Source organism: Papio anubis, chromosome 1 (assembly GCF_008728515.1).
Source record: "Papio anubis isolate 15944 chromosome 1, Panubis1.0, whole genome shotgun sequence".
In the NCBI taxonomy this organism is placed as follows: domain Eukaryota; kingdom Metazoa; phylum Chordata; class Mammalia; order Primates; family Cercopithecidae; genus Papio; species Papio anubis.
Window position 1 is genome coordinate 20,273,186 of NC_044976.1, and position 22,039 is coordinate 20,295,224.

Consider the following 22,039-nt stretch of genomic DNA (forward strand, 5'->3'; position numbering starts at 1 on the left):
TTGGCTTGCTTACTTGCTGAGCTTCACTCTTCTTGCTTGTAAAATAGGGATAATGTAGCACATCATAGGCTTTTTGGGAGGATGAAATGTGTGAATATGTGTAACATGTTTTGAACAGTACATGGCACTTAGTAAATGCTGTATAAGTGTTTACTGCTTACTATTATTTGAGAGTGCTTTTAGATTTAACCAGTAATTGATCTTAGGGATCAGGGTTGTTAACCTTTAATGCTGTATTAGTATGGGTGCTTCTTAGTGCGTAAAAGGGAAAGGAGAAGGAAAAAAGAGATATAAAAGGAAGTTGAATAAAGAAAGATAAATATGGCTGGCTGCAGTGGCTCATGCATGTAATCCCAGCACTTTGGGACTTTGGGAGGCCAAGGCGAGTGGATTGCTTGAGCCAAGGAATTCAAGACCAGCCTGGGTAACAGTGAGACCCCATCTCTTAAAAAAACCCAAACCAAAACCAATAAAAAACAAAAACCCAGCCAGGCATGGTGGCATGTGTCTGTGGTTCCAGCTACTTGGGAGGCCAAGGTGGGAGGATTGCTTGAGTCTGGGAGGTGGAGGTTGCAGTGAGCTGAGGTTGTGCCACTGCACTCCAGCTTAGGGTATGGGAGTAAAACCCTGTTTAAAAAAAGAAAAATATACTGCAGATAATTTTGATGAGGAACGGGAGAGTGTGTATTTCCTGTAGGTTACTCACACTAGTGTAATTTCGTGTTCTTGATTTTTGCATCCTTTCAACAACTTGCAGTGTGCCAGTCTAGAAGTGCTCAGTGCTAGAAGTATAGTGGTGCTTGAGGTACTATAGGTTCATTTACAGGGATGTTAATAGGCATTTATAAATTGTTATGATTAATTGTTGTGAATGGTGCTATAGGAGCATGGTGGCATCTGACCAAGAGTTAGGTGGTTCTGTATTTTTATGTTTTATTAAACCCTTTTAGGATTATAATTTAAATTAATTTACATATAAATAAATCTTAAAATTTAGGTATATATTGGGTGGTATTTCTTTTTATTCTTTCAGAAAACTGTTAAAGTATTTCATTGAATCTAAGATTCCAATTTCATAGAAGTCAAAATGTGGGGGAAAAATGGCTGATAATGATTGTAAGAGACTCAATAAAGATACATTCTGACTTTAGAGATGTTTAAATGAAAAAAAAGTTTCTCAAATTAATGACTCTTTGGTACTTGTAATTGATAGCTTCTTAAAATTAAGGAGAACTCGAATAAGAGAAGCTGTAGTATCTGTTTATAAGTCAGTATGCTTTAGAGCAATCTGACTTTTCATTATAAAAATGTAGGTTTTGGACTAGGCATTCTGGTGCTAAAACAGCTGCTGAGGCCAGCGATCACCCTGTTCTTTGTTCAGTTCCTCACGTTACTTATATAATTCGTGTGAGGCTGTGCTGCTTGTTGGTCAGAGCCTGAGTAAGGCTGAGTAAGGCTGGATAATGAACCATTCTTTAAAGCAGTGGCCTTTGTATTGCAGTCTAGTTCACATACATGCATACATACAGGTGTGTGTGCACGTGTAACCGAAGAAAAGCTTTCACAAAATAATATTTAGTACAGTATGTGGAATTTTCTCTGATACAGTCTCTTCTTTTTCATTATAAAAATAAATTTGCTGTTTATCAACCATGGGACCTTCTAAAATAACACTTAAGAAGTTGAAACAGCCAGGGATCAGAAACTTAGAAATGAACCTTATTTGTTATTGTAACTTATAGCAAGTCATTGTTTCTCTTATTGGGTTCTTTTAGCCATAATAATTGTGCTAGTTCTTTTCTTGCTCTGAGTGCCTTAACCTGTTGCTAAGTGAGGAAAAAAAAATACATACATAAGCATAAATAAACATGTCTTTAATCTTTTTGCAGGTCAACATCAGATTTGAAATATTTAAAGTGGATACAAAACTATTTCAGCAATGCAGACAATTAAGTGTGTTGTTGTGGGCGATGGTGCTGTTGGTAAAACATGTCTCCTGATATCCTACACAACAAACAAATTTCCATCGGAATATGTACCAACTGTAAGTATTAAGGCTTCTTTCTGTTAGTAAAATGTAAAATTTGATACCCTTTTGAAAATTCTTTCTCTGTGTGTACTGAATTTTTTTCTGTTTTCTGCCTTTGTTTCCTGTTTTTAAAGATCTTGACTTCTCATGGGTAAATTATATACACTTTAAAATTAAACAGCTGAAAAATCAGTGGAAAGTCAGAAGGGGTGACACAAGGGTTTACAAGAAGTGCTGGGAGGCAAAACTCCAGTAGACAAGATTCTAACGATTGGTGATCTCAGTTTGGTGAAGTATGCCCTACATCTTGGAATGAGGTGACTTTTTTTTTTTTTTTGGATATTTTGGCCAGTTATTGAACAGTACTTGGAGGTCTCCTGGGATACCATTTGGGGTCCTGTAACTTGAGAGAAAGTTGTATGTGTCTCCACTTTCCTTGTGGAACTATTCTCTTAGCAGTAATGGAGCTCCAAACTGGTTGTTAGGGGCAGAGAAGAGAAGACCTGTTATGTTATGAGAATACCAACAGAAACCTTTGGGGGTCACCCCCCACAACCTTTTTTTTTTTTTTTTTTTTTTTTTTTTGGAGACGGAGTCTCTATCGCCCCTTCTATCTGGAGTGCAGTAGTGCGATCTCAGCTTGCTGCACCCTCCGCTTTCTGGGTTCAGGCGATTCTCCTGCCTCAGCCTTCTGAGTAGCTGGGATTACAGGTGCCCGCCACCACGCCCAGCTAATTTTTGTATTTTTAGTAGAAACAGGGTTTCACCATGTTGGCCAGGCTGGTCTCGAACTCCTGACCTCAAATGATCCACCCGCCTTGACCTCCTAAAGTGCTGGGATTACAGGCGTGAACCACCATGCCCGACCCCACAGCTGTTTTTTAAATCAACTCTTTGGAATGGGAGAAGGAAGGTGGGAATAACAAAGATATTGAAGTGAGAGAGAGAGAGACAAGAGTTAGAGTAACACTCATTTGTGAAAGGTAGTGAGACGCTGTCTCAAAAATAAGTAAAGTTGTTTATTTTGAAGGGGGGAGAATTTGAAGGTATTATTAAACACTAAAATCACATTGATACTTTGAATTGGCCCATTTGGAGACAAGATAAATGGAAGATGTTGTGAGGTTCAGTGGACTTACAGGGGACGTTTAGAGGTACATGAATCTTGTTTCAGAGTGAGGACAGCTATCAGAGTTTTTCTGTTTTAGTTTCCATTGAAGTTATTTAACTTGTAAACATAATTTCTGAGTCTTTTATGACTTTGATCTTCTGGTGTTGTATTTTAAGTGGGCTTGTGGGTTTTTTATATGTATGTTTGTGTGTACATCTCTGGAAAAGTGAGGGTGGAAGGAAGAGTAGTAGAATAAAATTTTAAATGAGCCGATTTAGGTAAATGAATGGACCATGAGGCACAAATAATGTTCTCATGGTACCTGTTGAAGTTAATATGGAAATGGATTTGGTGTAAAATGCATTTTAGTTCCCATCTATAAATTGGAGCTTGCCGTTTCTAGAGTAATAGAAATTCAGAGTTGGATGGGACAATACATATTGTCTTATCCATCTCTTACGGATGAGAGTACTCAGGCCCAATTTAGGGATGAGACTTAGAAGTCTGACTTTAATTACTTAGTGTAATTACACTAGGGAAAGTAGACTTTGGAATGGAAGCCAGCTTTTCTGATTCTTAGTCTGGTTTTGGATATGAACAATCCAGTAAAGGAGGGTTGTTTTTGAGTCTCTTAAGTGCGATTTAAGAAAGTTATGTGTTTGGTTTGAGAGCTTAATCACGTTCATTCGATTTCTTTGTTCTTGTTTTTAAGAACGGACTTTCCTTTGTCATCTCCCTCAGGCCCTTGCTTCTCTTCTTCTTTACATTTAAATAAGCTCTTGAGCAGTCTGTTAAAACATAAATCAGAAAATCAGAGTAGGTACCCAAAGGTTAAGTAGGGCTGGTCTTAAAATGTGGCATTCTTCTCCTAGTTGGAAAGCTTTGCTTTTCTTTTTATATATATCATTTAATTTTTAAATTTTTATTGTAAATTGACAGATTATAGTTGTATATGAAAGCATTGCTTTTCTATTGTAAATTAATTCTAAAGACTCCAGAATTTGTGTTGGGTCTTTTCCCATTTAGCATTGTTAAACCTCCCATTTTCACAAATAACTTAGTACAACCAATATTAGCATATGCTGTACTGAATTTGATAAGGGTTTTATGGTCTATTTACATATTAAGCATCTTGTTACAGAAGATGTCTCACGTCATGCAGTTTGTGCCCAATAACATGAATTTTACTCATAAAATTCCCCGCTGGCCAGTCGCAGTGGCTCACACCTGTAATGCCAGGACTTTGGGAGGCTGAGGCAGGCAGATCATGAGGTCAGGAATTTGAGACCAGCCTGGCCAACATAGTGAAACCCCGTCTCTAAAATTATACAAAAATTAGCTGGGTGTGGTGGCATGCACCTGTAGTCCCAGTTACTCAGGAGGCTGAGGTGGAGAATCGCTTGATCCTGGGAGGCAGGTTGCAGTGAGCTGAGACCATGCCATTGCACTCCAGCCTGGGTGACTCAGTGAGACTCTGTCTCAAAAAAAAAAAAAAAAAAAATCCCAGCAAATAATCTGTCAGCCTTTTCTTGGACACTTTGAGTACTTTGAGGGAACCGTTATTTCTCTCAAATGGGCTTGTTTGTAACAAGGCTTATCTTTTCTAGGACTCTGAAACGAAGAAAGGTCATGGATCTAGGAGATTTTATTTCTAGATGAAAAGAAAATGGTCTATGAAGAAATAATTTCTTAGGAATCAGATTGAATGTTGAGGTAGACCACTGTCTCAAAAGTTTCAGACTTGAACAGGTTCATTTTGTGTAGCTAGAGGACTCTGCTCCTGTGACACCTCTAAGCCTTCTCTGACTCTTTATCCAGGCTGCTGTGGTAGAGCAGAAATCTCAGAACACATCCTTTGTCTTTTTCCAGGAACCATTTAGCTCACACAAGGTACTTGGTTGGCAAGATTGGTTATATAAGGATGATGAATGGACTAAGGGACGATTAAGTCTTAGCAAGGAAACACTGCCTTAGCTTAAGAGTTGTTCTGTCCCATTTTAGCTCTCTCCTTGCACACTAACAGTGTTGTATTTTTTTTGTTTTTAGGTTTTTGACAACTATGCAGTCACAGTTATGATTGGTGGAGAACCATATACTCTTGGACTTTTTGATACTGCAGGTGAAAACTTAATGTCTTTTATACTGTTTTGATTTTTAACAGTTGCTAGTTGTTTGTCTCTTGTGGATATTTTGAGAAACTAGCACATGAGCTGAGTACTTGCCTTTTGTTATTAGTTAGCAGGATTGAATATAATGATCGTTGATGCTTGACCAAGGAGCAGTCCCAGACCTGGATTGGCAAATAGGAGTTTGGAGTACCCTGGGTGAACAGCGTAGTAGATGAAGTAGAGTGAGACTAGAGTGCATTATACAAGCTCCAAACTGAACTAAAATCCTGATGTGTGCACCTTGCAGAGAATTGGGGACTGTATTAGTGGTTGGGGAGGGACTAAGGGAATGAATTCATAGGAATCATGCCCACTGATTCTCTCCCTTCACCCCTACCTGCTCTGTTTAAAGCCTAGAGTTTCCTAAATATGCCTAAGGTTGTAAGGTCGTAAGCCATTTATAGTATTTATTATTATCACTCTCTGATATCTGAAGGCGTATTCAATTTATGTGTCTAATAACATGTTTAGTTTCTTACGATAGCTTATTTATTTTAAACTGTATCTGAAAATAATTTGAGAGTGAACTGTTACTTGCTCACAGTATTGACATTTGTCAACTATCCAAATTGTAAGAACAAATTACTTTCTTCCTCAAATGTACCTAATTCCTCAGTGCTATTTCTTGTTTTCAAGAATGGCTGCACGTCTTAATTTCTGACTTTTCTCTATGTGCCGTCTTATTATCAGCTTAGTTAGCCAGAGGAAAGTCTCAGAAAGATGTCCTTTAGAATATCTTTAGATGTAGGAATTCTAAACTTTCTGCTTTGTTTGAGTTACTCTTTGTTATTGTTTCCAAGCTAACTTGTTGCGCTCATGGAATCTGTTGTACTGTGTACCATGAGGAACTATTTGGATTTAATTGAGAACATGAAATGGAGAGACAATAAAGTTTAGAGAAAATTTTAATACATTAAAATTATAAAAGTAATTGTACATTAAACTTGGAAAATAGAGAAAACAGTGACCCATAATCTCTTGATAAATGAGGAATTTTCTTCTGTGTTCATTTGTGTCCAAAGGCACAGAGAAAAGATTTTTTTTGTTGTTGTTGAGACCGAGTTTTGCTCTTGTTGCCCAGGCTGGAGTGCAGTGGTGTAATCTCGGCTCACCGCAACCTCAACCTCCTGTGATTCTTCTGCCTCACCCTCCCGAGTAGCTGGGATTACAGGCGTGCGCCACCACACCCGGCTAATTTTTTTTGTATTTTAGGAGAGATGGGGTTTCTCCATGTTGGTCAGGCTGGTCTCGAACTTCTGACCTCAGGTGATCCGCCCGCCTTGGTCTCCCAAAGTGCTGGGATTACAGGTGTGAATCACCACGCCTGGTGAGAAAGTATAATTTATGGCTACTTGTGGTTGAAAATTAATATTTTCAGATTTCAGAGTTTATTTTTTGTAAGCCTTTACATTTTCTGGCGAGTACTTTTTAAAGCTTTATTGATGTGTAGCACAATAAAAATCAATTTAAGGCCAAGTATGGTAGCTGACACCTGTAATCACAGCACTTTGGGAGGCTGAGACAGGCAGTTCACCTGAGGTCAGGAGTTTGAGACCAGCCTGGCCAGTATGGTGAAACCCCATCTCTACTAAAAATACAAAAATTAGCTGAATGTAGTGGTGTATGCCTGTTAAGTCCCAGCTACTTGGGAAGCTGAGACAGGAGAATTGCTTGAACCCAGGGGGCGGAGGTTGCAGTGAGCCGAGATTCTGCCACTGCCCTCCAGCCTGGGTGACAGAGTGAGACTCCGTCTTTAAAAAAAGAGAAAAAAAATCGTTTTAAGTGTTTGGTGTGATGCATTTTGCTGACCCTGTACCATAATAACATGTGTAACATTTTTATCACCCCTCAAATTTTCCGTGGTGAGTCCTTTTACCATTGAATGGTCTTGGCACCCTTATCAAAAATTATTTGACCATATATGTGAATGTTTATTTCTGGGTTCCCTTTTGCCGTCAGCCCTGTCCCTTGACCTGGTTCCGGGCAACCACTGATCTGCTTTCTTTGTTTCCACTGTTTTGCTTTTCTAGGGTTTCATATAAATGGAACCATACAATATGTAGTCTTTTGTGTTTGACTGCTTTTACTTAGCATAATGTTTGTGAGAGTTGTCCATGTTGTGTGTATTGGTAGTTGTTTCTTTTGATTGCTGAGTGATACTCTGTCCTATGAATATATCACAATTTTGTTTATCCATTAACAAGTTGATGGATGTTTGGGTTCCAGTTTTAATACTGGTGCTATGAATTGCTTCCATGTCTGAGCTCTTTTGAATAATGTTGCTATCAACATGGGTATACAAATACCTTGTTGAGATATACAAATATACCCAGAAGTGGAATTGTTGGATCATGTGGTAATTCTGTTTTTAATTTTTTTGAGGAACCTCTATATTGTTTTCCACACTGGCTGTCCTATTTTATATTCCTACCAACAGTACGTGGGGGCTTGATATAGTCACATTGTTCTCTTTGATACTTATTTTCTGTTTTTTTTTTTTTTTTTTGTAGCCATCCTAATTAGTGTGAGGTGGTATCTATTTGTGGTTTTGATTTGCATTTCCTTAATGATTAGTGATGTTGAACGTATTATGGCCATATATCTTCTTTGGAGAAAGGTCTGTTTAATCAAATTCTTTGCCCATTTTTGAATTGGGATTTTTTTTTTTTTTTTTTTTGGTTAAGTTTTAGGAGTTCTCTGTAGATTCTAGGTATTAATCTCCTATCACATATACGATTTGCAAATATTTTTTCCTATTTTGTGGGTTGCGTTTTTATTCTGTTGATACTATACTATCTTCTGATGTGTAAAATTTTTACAATTTCACGAAGTTTTTCTATTTTTTGGTTGGTTTGGTGTGATATCCAAGCAAATTATTGCCAAGTCCAGCTGAATCTTTTGCCCTCTGTTTTCTGGGAGTTTTAAAGTTTTAGGTCTAACATTTAGACCTTTTATCCATTTTGAGTTAATTTTTGTATATAGTGTTAGGTAAGATTCCATCTTTGTCTTTTGCATGTGAATATGTCATTTTCTCAGCACCATCAGAGTCCTTTTACCACTGAATGGTCTTGGCACCCTTATCAAAAATTATTTGACCTAGGCTAGGCGTGGTGGCTCACACCTGTAATCCTAGCACTTTGGGAGGCAGAGGTGGGCAGATCACCTGAGGTCAGAAGTTTAAGACCAGCCTGACCAACATGGTGAAACCCCATCTCTACTAAGAATACAAAAATTGGCCTGGTGTGGTGGTGTGTGCCTGTAGTCCCAGCTACTCAGGAGGCAGAGACAGGAGAATCTCTTGAACTGGGGAGGCGGAGGTTGCAGTGAGCCGAGATTGTGCCACTGCACTCCAGCATGGGTGATAAGAGAGAGTGAGACTCTGTCTAAAAAAGAAAAAAAAAAATTATTTGCCCATATATGTAAGGGTTTATTTCTGGGTTCTCTAGTCTATTCCACTGTCTTATATATCGCCCTATGCCAATACCACACTGTTTTGATTATTGTAGCCTTGTACTAAGTTTTGAGATCAGGATGTGGGAGTCCTTCAGCTTTATTCTTCTTTTTCAAGATTATTTTGGCTATTTGGGATCCCTTGCTGGGATTTTGATAGGGATTGCATTGAATCTGTAGGTTGCTTTGGATAATGTTGACATGTCAACAATATTAAGTCTTCCAATTCATGAACGTGGGATGTGTTTCCATTTATTTGTCTTCTTTAATTTCTTTGAGCAGTTTTGAAATTTTTGTTGTCCAAGTCTTTTGCCTCTGATTAAGTTAATTCTAAGTATTTTTATTGTTTTGAGTATCCATTAATTCTTGCTAAATTCTTGCTAAATTTTTTTTCTAGGCTTTATCAGTTTCAGATACTGGTCTTACATACACACATTAACTAAATACGTGAACCTGTGTTTCTAGTCACGATGGGCAGTGGGTTTTGTCATCCGAGTTTCACTGAGATGACACAGTGAAATTTAGATGATTTCACTGTAATTGTTTCTTTACCGTATCTGAGATGGAGTCTCGCTTTGTTGCCCAGACTGGAGTACCATGACGCCATCTTGGCTCACTGCAACCTCCACCTTCTGGATTCACGCAATTCTTCTGCCTCAGCCTGCCAAGTAGCTGGGATTACAGACGTGCACCATCACACCCAGCTAATTTTTATATTTTTAGTAGAGATGGGGCTTCACCCTGTTGGCCAGGCTGGTCTCGAACTCCTGACCTAGGGTGATCAGCCTGTCTTGGCCTCCCAGAGTGCTGGGATTACAAGGATTGATTTTTAACCATTTCTGTAGCAAGAGTTTAGTATTACATTTATTACTGGGTTTCTAATGGACCCCAAGATTGAACACTACAAACTAGTAGTAAAAGCAAATAACATAATAGTAAATTCATTGCTGTTCTGAGTGCTTAAAGTTTGTAGAATTAGATGATTGAGAATATTGCCTACATATTATATTACAAAGCCATACATTTTATTAGATAAGTAAGTTGCTTTTTGAGTAATGACTAGCATACTTGTAACGCTTTGAGGACATCAAGATTCAGTTGCTGAATTCTCTCCAATATTTTTCCTTTTTCTAGGGCAAGAGGATTATGACAGATTACGACCGCTGAGTTATCCACAAACAGATGTATTTCTAGTCTGTTTTTCAGTGGTCTCTCCATCTTCATTTGAAAATGTGAAAGAAAAGGTAAGCTGATCAGGTATTCTTGCCCTAAGAAGGTCATCTCAGAATTTCTACTGACCTGTTATAAATAGCATTAGAGGCTTGTTGAATAACAAAGGTGTATTTTAAAATACCTTTTTGTAGTGGGTGCCTGAGATAACTCACCACTGTCCAAAGACTCCTTTCTTGCTTGTTGGGACTCAAATTGATCTCAGAGATGACCCCTCCACTATTGAGAAACTTGCCAAGAACAAACAGAAGCCTATCACTCCAGAGACTGCTGAAAAGCTGGCCCGTGACCTGAAGGCTGTCAAGTATGTGGAGTGTTCTGCACTTACACAGGTAAGGATGACATGAAACCCCTTGCATATTTATGGTCAAGTTATTTATTAGAGCATTAGGATATAGGAGTTTAACAGTCATCAGCAGTGCTCAAAGATGCCCAGCAAGAATATGAACAGCTTCATATTGTATATTCTTTTGTTGGAGGCCTCTGCGTTTTTTGGAGAACATTATTAGTTCCTAAACTCCTTGTGTTGGTAAGGTCTCGTGTTGTACTGAATGATTTGTAGTGGTCATGGTTGTGTGAAAACAAAAACCTTACAGGAAAGGTTCAGATAAGCACAGACTTGCAAGAGAGGATATGAATGATTTTTTTTTCTAGACACTTAAATTTTCATCTAAATATGTCTGATCTTTTCTTGCCAATTCAGACAATTGATACTATACTGTTTCTTGGGCAGTTCAACCAGGATAGGGAATTAGTCATAATAATTGAGACTTTCATGTCAAAGAAGGCAGCCATGGCTGTTTCTGCCACAGTTCTCAAGCATGCTTTATATAGTGTCTCTATTCCTAGGTTTTTGGAAGTATTCCTTCCTCATGCATTCTGACCATTTTTGAGTGATTTAATTGGAACTCCTTTTGTAGTTTGATGGGAAACTCAGATTTTGAAGATAGGGAGCAGTGTTAGGGTATTTGGAAGGGACTTGTAACTGATGTGTATGGTTTAAACTTTTTCACCTTCATGATATCGCTGATTCCATCCTTTGAATACTGTTCTGGAGGCAAAGGAAAAAATTATGGAAATAATTAGCACAAAAGTCTTACGTTCTACTGGTACTGGTGCTTTGAACTTTGAACGGTGAGCAGATATGCCTAATAGGGCAAGATTGAAGGGTGGAGATTTCTAATAATTATATTAAACTCATTATATTTATGGTTACGTTTTCAGGTAATTGTTCATTTTTATTGTGTTTCTAAAAAACACTTGGATTCTTAACTACACGTATACTAGGGTAAATGGCATATATGATTACTTATTACATATGCACTAGGTATTTAGTTTATAGGGCCTAGTGCATAATTTAATAATGAGTTTAGTACTTGGTTGGATATTTAAAGATAAAACTTTTATGCTTAACTGGGATATTCCCAGAATAACTTCGAGGCCTAATATCAGATGATTTAAACGTAATCTTCTAATCCTAGTTTTTTAAGGCAGTTTAGTGCTATTATAAAAGCAGTTATTTAGAAGTTTAGAAGATTTTATATCTTCCCATGCACAGCGCTGTTTTGAGAGTTTAAAAAAATGCCTGGTGCTTCTCTCTGTGTTTTAGTAACATTCCCAGAAAAGTATGCCTGTGTGTGTATATTGGGGGAGACAGGGAAGGTCATGTGTGAAACACTGATGTCCATGTTAGACACTCATTCTGTGTGCTTCTGATGCATACCTCTGTTCTCTAGATATGGGTTGCTTTGAGGGAAGACACATAGGCCCTGTGGATTCACTTTTAGGTTACTCGTGATGCTTTAGATAATTGGATGCTTTTAATGTAAGATTTTTACAGTATCAGCAGGTGTATACAGTAAATCAGTTTGTAGAGAGTATGAAGTTTAAAAGGTCTTAGCAGGTACATTTTTCTTACCAGAGTTTGAAGTATGGAGAAGTCAAAAGAGGGGAAGTTAGAAAATGGGGTCTGTGGTTGTGTTTGGGAGCTAGAACTTTTAGGCTTACAGATTCTGTTTGTTGATTCCTCTAAAACTAAAATCGTAATATAAACAGATGGTGGTCAAGCAAAGATTAGTTTTGTTTCATAGAGCATTTGTTGATCTTTGTCCACTGTAAGCAAGAAAGGAATTCCTTCTTGTTAAGGGATACACTCCAGTTTCTAATGGTCCTCCTCCTTTTTTTTTTTTCTTATAAAGTATATTTCCCTTTCTGTACTCCTTCCTTTTATATTTGACTGCCAAAGTTGGTTCCTAGATGTGTAGAAAGAATTGCAGAGGAATTTAAGTTTTTATATGGCATTTCTACTTTGTAAATGATGTAGAAAGAAGAAAGCTTTTTAACTTTTGCTGCTTTTAAAGAATTTACAGCTGTTTTTGATTTATTTTGTATCTAACGTGATGTGTGGGTATCAGTCCTGTGGGATGTCATGGATGGGGATGGGGTGGAGGTGGGCACACTTGGGGTGGTCTGGGGTTGGCACTTACAGTTGGAGCTGTGTTCTGGGACTTCTAGGACATACTTACTTGAGATCAAACTGATCAAACTAAAGAACATGTGAAACAACCTTGGGTGGTAAACTTGTGGCTTCAGATTTAGGTGAGTTTAGGTGAGTCTGTAGACTTGGGTCCTAAGTACCACCACTGCTGAGTGACACTGTCATGTTGGAGTTTCTGGCTGAGGTGTAAGTGTATTTCTGTATCTTAATCCCATAAGATCTGAGAATATTCTTTGTTTTCACTCCATGCTTTATGCTCTGATACCCATGCAGACATCTTAAAGCACTGGACTGCTTGTTAAAACTCATTCTAGGATCCCATTCTTTGTTTTCTTATGACTTGGGTGGTGGTTACTTGCTCTAATAACATTGCTGAATAACTGAAGTGTATGCTGTTTCTAGAGTCTGTTCTAGTTGGTACTGTTGCACAATTAACACTTTTTAAATGTCTGAACCTTTCTGTTCTGGAAAACCAGTTTACTCTGAAATCTTGATTAATCCCATTCAGATATGTCATTGAACCTAGAAACACGTAGCATGCCTGTTAGTCTGCTATTTGTGTCCTTCAGTTATTCAGGGGCTGAATTCACATAAGCCTGAAAGTGTAATAGATTTATTTCCAAAATGTGTTAGAAGTCAACATATTGCATTTTAATAAAAGTTGCTTTCCTGCTCAGTTAACCTTGCTTGAGTTGAAGTTTTTGGTCAGTTGTCTGCTCTCCCAATAATGGGCTTAAGATCAACATTCTAGCATTTTTCTTAAGGCACATTGCTTCTGTGAATTCAGCTCATTTAATCCGGACTGCTGTTGTACCTGCTAGTCTTTCTAATCCTCTAACCTGGCTGCTATTCTCTCTCCTCCCCTCTGTCTTGTAGAGAGGTCTGAAGAATGTGTTTGATGAGGCTATCCTAGCTGCCCTCGAGCCTCCGGAAACTCAACCCAAAAGGAAGTGCTGTATATTCTAAACTGTTTTCTCCTTCCCTTCTTTGCTGCTGCTTCCTGTCCCACTACTGTAGAAAGATCGTTTAAAAACAAAGGAATAAAACCATCCTGTTTGAAAGCCTCTGCGTCTTTTTACTCACCACCTTAGAGCAACCTCTGTATTAGTTTTTGATCAAGAATGCAATATCTTATAGAAATTTTTTGTGGTCAGTAGTCAAGTTGGACTTGTTTTAACTTTCTGCTGCTTGAGTTGCCTGATGCTCAGAGCTTTTTGGTTTGGATTACCATTGCAAAAGGGAACTTGGTCTGGCATTAAGAGTTGGAGAAAATAACAAGAGTTTTAACACTTCTAGATCTTAGTTCTAGATGGAGAAAGTAACACAAACATCATTTTACTCTTATGATCAATTGTTAATTGTAATTGCATGACAAACCTTATGGAAAAGGGGTGACCTTCTAGTAGAGTGTAACGGGGAAGGGAGGATTCTTTTCTGGTTTTCCTTTGTGCAGTGAAACTTTGTGTTGCTGTTGCTTTGGCTGTCTGTGCTGTAGTGGAGTATTTGTCAGTGTGGGGTGGGGAAGATATTGATGTATCTGCTACTGCTTTATGAGTTCATTTGTTACGTTATCTTTTAAGAACAGCATCCATTTAAACAGTTGACTTACAGTTTGTTAATGTTGAGATGTAAAGCTGCCACCTTTATATTTTCCTGCTTCTGATTTTATTGTGAGGGAAATATACAATTGTGGTTACCTTCAAATTTTGAAATTAAAAATATACAACTGTTTGTATAAATGCCTGATGAAGCTTTATTCCTGTTGCACTGACTGGCTCTAATTTTATGTATGTATCAGGTACCCACATTTTTGCTCCCTTGAATCTCCTTGACTCTTAACTGGTGGGATAAAGGGAGTTCAAAGTGATTATCTTTGCAGCTACCATAATCTCTCTCTCTTTGCCTGTGCCTTCCATAGAATAAGGATGCCACTGACCCGTGCCCGTCCTCTCAGTCCTGTTTCATATCCAGCTGTTTCATTTGAATGCAGAGCTGCTTCCCTTGTTTTTATGTAAAATGTTTTAGCAGCACATTACAAAACTCATATTGAATGAGCAAATGACACATGTGCTTGTTTGCTTCTTGTGACATACATTGGTCTGCACAAAGTTTTCTCAAAGGACCACTGTCTCACTCATGAATATCTGCTCCTCTGCTCCTGAATTGCTGAGTCCTTCCAGTGCCTTGGACAAATCTTGGTGAAGTGAGATTATTGTGTTGAGATTCAGGGTTGTTTTTAATGTTTCTTTCTTTGCCAACTCTTGGGGGTTTGAATGTTTTAAATTTGAACTCCAACTTTATTATACTGAAAATCAGACCGCCCATTTTTTCTTTCTACCCCTTTTCAGAAAGGCCTAAAGAATGTATTTGACGAAGCAATATTGGCTGCCCTGGAGCCTCCAGAACGACGCCCAGGTGTGTGCTGCTATGAACATCTCTCCAGAGCCCTTTCTGCACAGCTGGTGTGACATCATACTAAGCAATCTTTAAATCAAACTAAGATTAAAAATTAAAAATTCGTTTTGCAATATTGACAAATGCCCTGCACCTACCCACATGCATAAGTGTGAGACAAAGGCCCATAGGTATGGCTACTTTCCCTCCCAATTACTAGTTAATTTTGAGGTAATTGTGTATTGTCAGAAAAGTGATTAGTACTAGTTTTGTTTTGTTGTTTTCAAAAAAAAGAAGTAGTGGAGTTTTGTTTTTGTTTTGGTTTTAAAAGCAAAGGCATGCTTGTGGATGACTGTAACAGACTAGTGGAATTGTGAAGCTGCTCCCTGGTTCCACTCTGGAAGGACATCTGGGACATCTTAGTGTTTTTTTTTTTTTTTTTTTTTTCCCCTCCTCTTTTTTTTGGGGGAATTATTGTGTTAATGAGGTTGTTTTTAGTCTTGTTTTTTAATTCATTAACCAGTGGATTGTAGCCCTTAAGGGGAGGGAGGGCGGATTGATTCCACATTCCACTTCCTAGATCTAGTTTAGAAAACATGTTCCCCATCTGGTGCTCTTAGGAAGGAGTATAGTAAATGCCTCATTTAATAACATACTCCTTTTTGAAAGTTGCCTTTTCTCTCCACCCTTGAGTAGATCCAGTATTTGATGAAACTCATGAAAGTGGGTGGAGCCTGTCTTGCCCCTCCTCTTTTCTAGGACGCACTATATGTGACTGTGACTTTCAAGGACATTTGTTTGCCATTCACTGTTTTTTTTGGGAAGTTGATTTCTAACTTCTTTCACTGATAAATGAAGAAAAGTATTGCACCTTTGAAATGCACCAAATGAATTGAGTTTGTAATTAAAAAAATTTTTTTCCCTCTCAGTCATTGTCTTATATGCTTAGCGTAGATTTGCAGCTCAGTAGTATATGGTGTTCCTAGAATGCAGCTGAAGACCTGGTATGTAGAGGAAATACGAGGGGTGGTGCTAGAAGACAGACATATGTGGAATGATTCACATCCTCTCAAGTTAGGAGGATGGAGGCCTGCTTCATTAAGAAGCTGGGGGTAGGGTGGGGGTGGGGAGAACACTTAACAACATGGGGACCAGTCAGGGGAATCCCCTTATTTCTGTTTTGCATATGAGGAACCCTAGAGCAGCCAGGTGAGGCTCTCTAGTTTAATAAAAATCATGGAAAGAGTCTTAATAAAGACTCTTAATAAGTGCTAATAGGGATTTTATCAGCTTATTTTGGTTGCAGTTTCCAATTTTTAAAAATGTTGAGGTAATCTTTCCCACCTTCCCAATCCTAATTCTTGTAGATTCATTAGTGTTGAACCAATGCTTTCTCATGTCTCAATTCTTTGTATATGCATTCTTTTCAGATGTATTAAACAAACAAAAACCCTTCACAAGCCAGCCTGAGGGTTGTTATTTTCCCTCCGTCTCTTACTTTTCAGATACATAGGAGTGGGAACTTGACTCTTGATAACATCAATTTCTAACTTTGAGATAAAATTTTAAAGCTTTATTATTTTTATTTTATTTTCTGGCATTTAGTTTGAGATAATATTTGGCCCTCTATATGTTCAGGTTTGTGCTTTCTCCCCTACGTTTGACACTTCCCTTAAATACCAAGTAGGTCCATAATAATTCTTAGTGAAGCAGTGTTCAGGAAGCTCACTGCTCATGGTGGAAGGAAATGTTAGTGTACCTTTAATCCATAGATCATTGGAAAGCAGCTCATTTCCCAAGTTTTCTGTATCATTGGTTCTCACACTTGGCTGCTTACTGGAGTGCAGCTTGAACAATGTGATTTTTAAGTTTTCCAGGCTTTCTAAAATGTATCCAAGTTTGGGAACCAGCACACCTAGGTGGTTATCTCAAACTACTTCTATCAGAATACAATTGTGTGCTGTGAATCTGAATATGGGATACATTTTCTTTAGGTAGCAAGAAAGGTTTATTTACCTTTAGGACATTATACTGATCTGCTTGAGAATCTTAGAAACTAAGAACCCTTAAAATCAGTTAAGGTTGATACACTGTGGTGTCATTTTGATAGTTCTCTGCATGGAGTCATGTTTGGCATGATTTGCATACTGTGCTAGAATTAAGCTGGGTTGGTTGAGAAGGGGTTAGGAAGAGGCAGATGTAAGCTTTAACAGTTCTAACCAAGAAATGCATCTTACTTATTCCTTGCTGACCATACTAGGGAGAGATACCTGGATCATGTGATAACTCTGGAAAGCAGAGACATATGTATCCTTAGTGTAGTCAGGGACATATAGGTCCTTAACTATTGCTATATCTTTGTCCTAAAGCAGTGCTTGACATGATACGGCTCTAGAAATAGTCATTGGATGGGTGTATTATTTTATAAATTAGTAAGTGAAATAAAGCAGGTCGAACAGTTGTGTCAATGAATTACCCATGTAGCAGAAGAACAAGGATGACAAGGGGATTGATTGAAGCTAATGTTTTCTTAAATATTTTCAAATTGATTTCTGCGTGTCAGAAGAACTTGGGTAGCAAATGGATGCAGCTTAGGTTTTCCGTTTAAATATTGTTTTCTATTTGACTTAACAAACTTGTTTATAGTCGTGACTTAGAAGGTGAGTGATATTCTCCAGGGAGTATGATTTAGAGGCTGGAAAGGGTTATAGGAAAGTCCTTACAGGCTTAGTTTGTGTCCGAATTTACAGCATTTAATACAATGTTAATATATTATTGCTATTTGTAAGTGTTTTACTGAACATCTTAGAAATAGGTTTTATAGTTTGTTAAAGTGATGTTCTTTAAGCAGGACTTCATGCCACAAAGGGAGTATATTCTAAGGGGGAAGAAAAGGATTGTGGTTTGAAAGAACAATTGTAATATTTCCTTCATTCTGAGGTGTATTTTTCTCACATTTTCGTATTGTAATCAGGATACCTCTTAACATTGGTGTACATTTAGTGTAGTAGTACTTTTTCTCCTTTTGTCCTACAAGTTGTCACTAAATTTGTGCTATCATAATTGTTACCTTCATAGAATGCATAAAATAGTGGTACTTCTTTTACTTCGTTGTTAGGTTTGGACTATTTTCCTTTTTCCGTTTGTGAGGTTAATTAGTGGTTATTTTGGTGGTGGGTGCTAAGAAACTCAGAATACAAGGGCCCTGCTCAAGAAGGATTGAAACTTAGTCCCTGCTGGGTACAAATTTAGAAATTTGTTATATAACTGCGGGGGGAAGGGACAACATTTCACTAGGAAGTAGCAACTCCATTATCTTTCAGGAAGGGCTGATGGTTAGGGCATCTCTGAATGATTATTGGAGGGAAGTGGCTTTATATCACACTTGTTTTCTGTAAGTCTTACTCTGTATCCACCCAAGTTCAGAGCATGGAGATTTAATTACATGGCCCAATCATGTTTTCTTTCCAGGGCTGCTGGAATACTTTATTTTTATTTTTTAAGTGAGACGGAGTCTCGCTCTGTCGCCCAGGCTGGAGTGCAGTGGCGTGATCTTGGCTCACTGCAAGCTCTGCCCCCTGGGTTCGTGCCGTTCTCCTGCCTCAGCCTCCCCAGTAGCTGGGACTACAGGTGCGTGACACCATGCCTGGCTAATTTTTTGTATTTTTAGTAGAGACGGGGTTTCATCATGTTAGCCACGATGGTCTCGATCTCCTGGCCTTGTGATCTGCCCGCCGGCCTCCCAAAGTCCTGGGATTACAGGTGTGAGTCACTGTGCCCGACCAGAATGAATACTTTTAATTACTACTTCGAGTCTTTTTTCTAAGTGCCTCAAACAGTTAAAAAAAAAAAAAAATTCCTTATTTTATTCACTTGCCAGAATAATGTTGCATTTAACCATGCCAACAGTAGCTTATTAAAACAGCATTTATTTTTCTCATTCAAGAGTCAGCTGAACTTGTCTCTAGCCTTCAGATTGGGCTCAGGTGGGCTTCGTGTTTGTCATTCTGGAGCCTAGTTGCAGAGAGCAGTGGCTGCTTGAGTGTGGACTTGCTTGTGGTGGGCCAAAGAGGGGCAAGGGAAAGCGCATTTACACTTTCTCGTATTCCATTGCCCAGAGATGGCATATAGCCAATCAATCCTAAGTCAGTGCTATTTGTTTATATTTTTTAATTTTTAGTTTTAATTTTTTTTTTTTGAGACGGAGTCTCGCTTCTGTCGCTTCAGGCTGGAGTGCAGTGGCGCCATCTCGCTCACTGCAGCTCCACCTCCCCGGTTCACGCTTCATTCTTTTCCGCCTCAGCCTCCTGGAGTAGCTGGGACTACAGGCGCTCGGCCACTCACTCAGCCTCCGGCTAGTTTTTTGTATTTTAGTAGAGACGGGTTTCACCATGCTAGCCAGGATGGACCATCTCCTGACCTCGCGGATCCACCCGCCTCGCCTCCCAAAGTGCTGGGATTACAGGCTTGAGCCACCGCTACCGGCCAATTTTTTTTTTGAGACAAGAGTCTGCTCTGTCGCCTCGGGCTGGGAGTGCAGTGGCGCCATTCAGTCTTTTCACTGTTCACACCAGTCTGCTTATGTGCCTCCTGTTCACGCCATTCTCCTGCCTCAGCCTCCCAAGTAGCTGGGACTACAGGTGCCCGCCACGATGCCCTGGCTAATTTTTTGTTTCTTTATTTAGACTGGGTTTCAAATATAGTCTCAAACTCCCACTCTTATGCACTCTCCTCAGCCTCCCAAAGTGCTGGGATTATAGGCATGAGCCACTGCGCCCGGCCTATTCATTCATTCTTATAGTCAAGTAGTAGATTCAACAAATAGGTTTTTTAAAGCAATTAAAGCACTGAGGATATACAGAGAGTAAAATAGATGTCTCCTGACTTCTACTTGGAATTTTCTTTCCCTTACAATTTTGATAGCTGCTTTCTCTTGAATAACTATGTCATCTCTTTCTACTTTGCATTGCTCTCAAGAGAGTAATGTATAAGTTTTATCTGTGCATGCATATCCATGACACACATTCATTTGTCATTATTTATCTCAAAAACCTGTTCCCTTCCCTGGCACTGGAGACATTGGAGAATGACAGTCTCAAGCAGTGCAGAGACGTAAGCAGGCAGAGGTAAGGACTTTGGTCTCAATGGCCTACACGGTGCTCCATCCACTGACTGTATTCTGTGTGCCTGCGTTGTGGTGTGGGTGGTCAGTTGGAACCCCGATGGGTATCTAGGCCACTGCCCAGGCCACATACAACCTTTGTGCAAAGGCCCTTCCAAAGACACTGTGAACGACTTGTAATAATTTAGTGATTTCTTTTCTTTTTGAGACGGAGTCTCAGCCTGTGTGGCCCAGGCTGGAGCTAGCGCCGATCTCGCTCACTGCAAGCTCCACCTCCCGGGTTCACTCCCTCCCCCAGCCTCCGGCAGCTGGGACTACAGGCTCGGCCCACCATGCCCGCTAGTTTTTATTTTTAGTAGAGACGGCAAGCCACCATGTTAGCCAGGATGGCCCCATCTCCGATCTCATGATCCACCCGGCCGGCCTCCCAAAGTGCTGGGATTACAGGCTTGAGCCAATCAGCTACCGCCTGTGATTTTATTTTTCAAAGAACAAGGCATTTGGTTGCTACCTACTAGAACTGTTAGAGTAAATACACAGATGTATTTGTGCAGTGCACAACTTGGACAGTTCATACACCATGTTGTATTGACATGATTGTTATTCTACATTGTATTTATTTAGATAGTGGGATTTAAAATAGGCTAAGATGGAGAACTGGGTGGGGAACAATTTTGTAATCCTTTTTAGTTCATAGTTCATATGTCACAATCACAGAATTGAGACTAGCTAATTTAAATCCCTGCATCTTGCACATGGTGAGGAAAGGTGAGGACATTTAAATGACTTTTTCCTGTCACTACACAGCTGTATGGTAGCAGAGCTGGGTGTGAAACCTGCATTCCTGGCCTTTTGTTTTGTGGTACTTACAGTGCTGTGTTAGGTCCAGTTTACCTCTTAAATCTGTATTCTTTTTTTTTTTTTTTTTGAGACTGGGTCTTACTCTGTTGCCCAGGACTGCAGTCTCTGCCTCCTGATTTCAGGCAGTTCTCATGCCTCAGCCTCCCAAGTAGCTGGGACTACAGGCATGAGCTACCATGCCTGGCTAATTTTTGTATTTTTAGTAGAGATGGGGTTTCACCATGTTGGCCAGGCTGGTCTCGAACTCCTGACCTCAAGTGATCCGCCCGCCTCGGCCTCCCGAAGTGCTGGGATTACAGGTGTGAGCCACCGCGCCCGCCCTGAAATGTGTGTTCTTAAGTCCCCCTGTCAAAGTCAAGTACTGCCTTCTTGTGGCTCTACCTAGTTTCTCTTAGAATCTCTGTATACGTCTTGTTTTGCTGCCATCAGGTAATTTGTGGATTAGAACTAACTTGTGACAGAACAGTTACACTTCTGTGAAGTTAGACACTTGCCTCTTAGAAGCATATCCAGTGAGTCATTAAAGCCCTGCGTTGTAGAAAAATGTGAAGTATATCTAATAAAGGAGTACAGTGGGAGGTTTAAAAGCTGATTAGTGGGGTCAAGATGGGAGGAAAGCCCTGATTTTAATGCAGTATCATAGTCTCATAGGTGATTTCCCCAAAAGCAAATAAATGCTCGATGGATTTTGGGTTCACCATGCATTCCTTCTCTGAAGTAGAAGTGACAGATTTTCGGCTGGGCGCGGTGGCTCAAGCCTATAATCCCAGCACTTTGGGAGGCCGAGATGGGTGGATCACGAGGTCAGGAGATGGAGACCATCCTGGCTAACACAGTGAAACCCCGTCTCTACTAAAAAATACAAAAAACTAGCTGGGCGAGGTGGCGGGCGCCTGTAGTCCCAGCTACTTGGGAGGCTGAGGCAGGAGAATGGTGTAAACCCGGGAGGCGGAGCTTGCAGTGAGCTGAGATCGGCCACTGCACTCCAGCCTGGGTGACAGAGCGAGACTCCGTCTCAAAAAAAAAAAAAAGAAGAAGTGACAGATTTTCAAGGCAAAGGTAAGCATAGCATTTTCTTAACGCTATTAAAATAGAGCACAGCATCGTAACCGTTCTGTTTGCTCTGATGTATCCCGCAGAGCAGTACTTTTCTTGGTGTGAACTGTGGGCCACTTAT

At 39.4% G+C, this 22,039-nt stretch overlaps 1 protein-coding gene across 3 annotated transcripts in view; it reads left to right on the forward strand.

The window, feature by feature from the left end:
* CDC42 (cell division cycle 42) overlaps positions 1-16,339 on the forward strand; it is a 40,356-nt gene extending 24,017 nt beyond the window's left edge. The window contains exons 2-7 of one of the 3 annotated variants that reach the window (XM_031665251.1): positions 1,890-2,044; positions 2,164-2,346; positions 5,187-5,259; positions 9,893-10,002; positions 10,123-10,320; positions 14,834-14,962. In XM_031665251.1, the coding sequence (XP_031521111.1) occupies positions 5,214-5,259; positions 9,893-10,002; positions 10,123-10,320; positions 14,834-14,953 (474 nt within the window). In that variant the 5' untranslated portion in view covers positions 1,890-2,044; positions 2,164-2,346; positions 5,187-5,213 and the 3' untranslated portion in view covers positions 14,954-14,962. Of the gene's footprint in view, positions 1-1,889; positions 2,045-2,163; positions 2,347-5,186; positions 5,260-9,892; positions 10,003-10,122; positions 10,321-13,361; positions 14,225-14,833 lie in introns of those variants that run through there. The other 2 variants (XM_003891283.4, XM_021937091.1) reach the window with 2 other exon arrangements.
* The last annotated feature ends 5,700 nt before the right edge of the window (positions 16,340-22,039 follow it).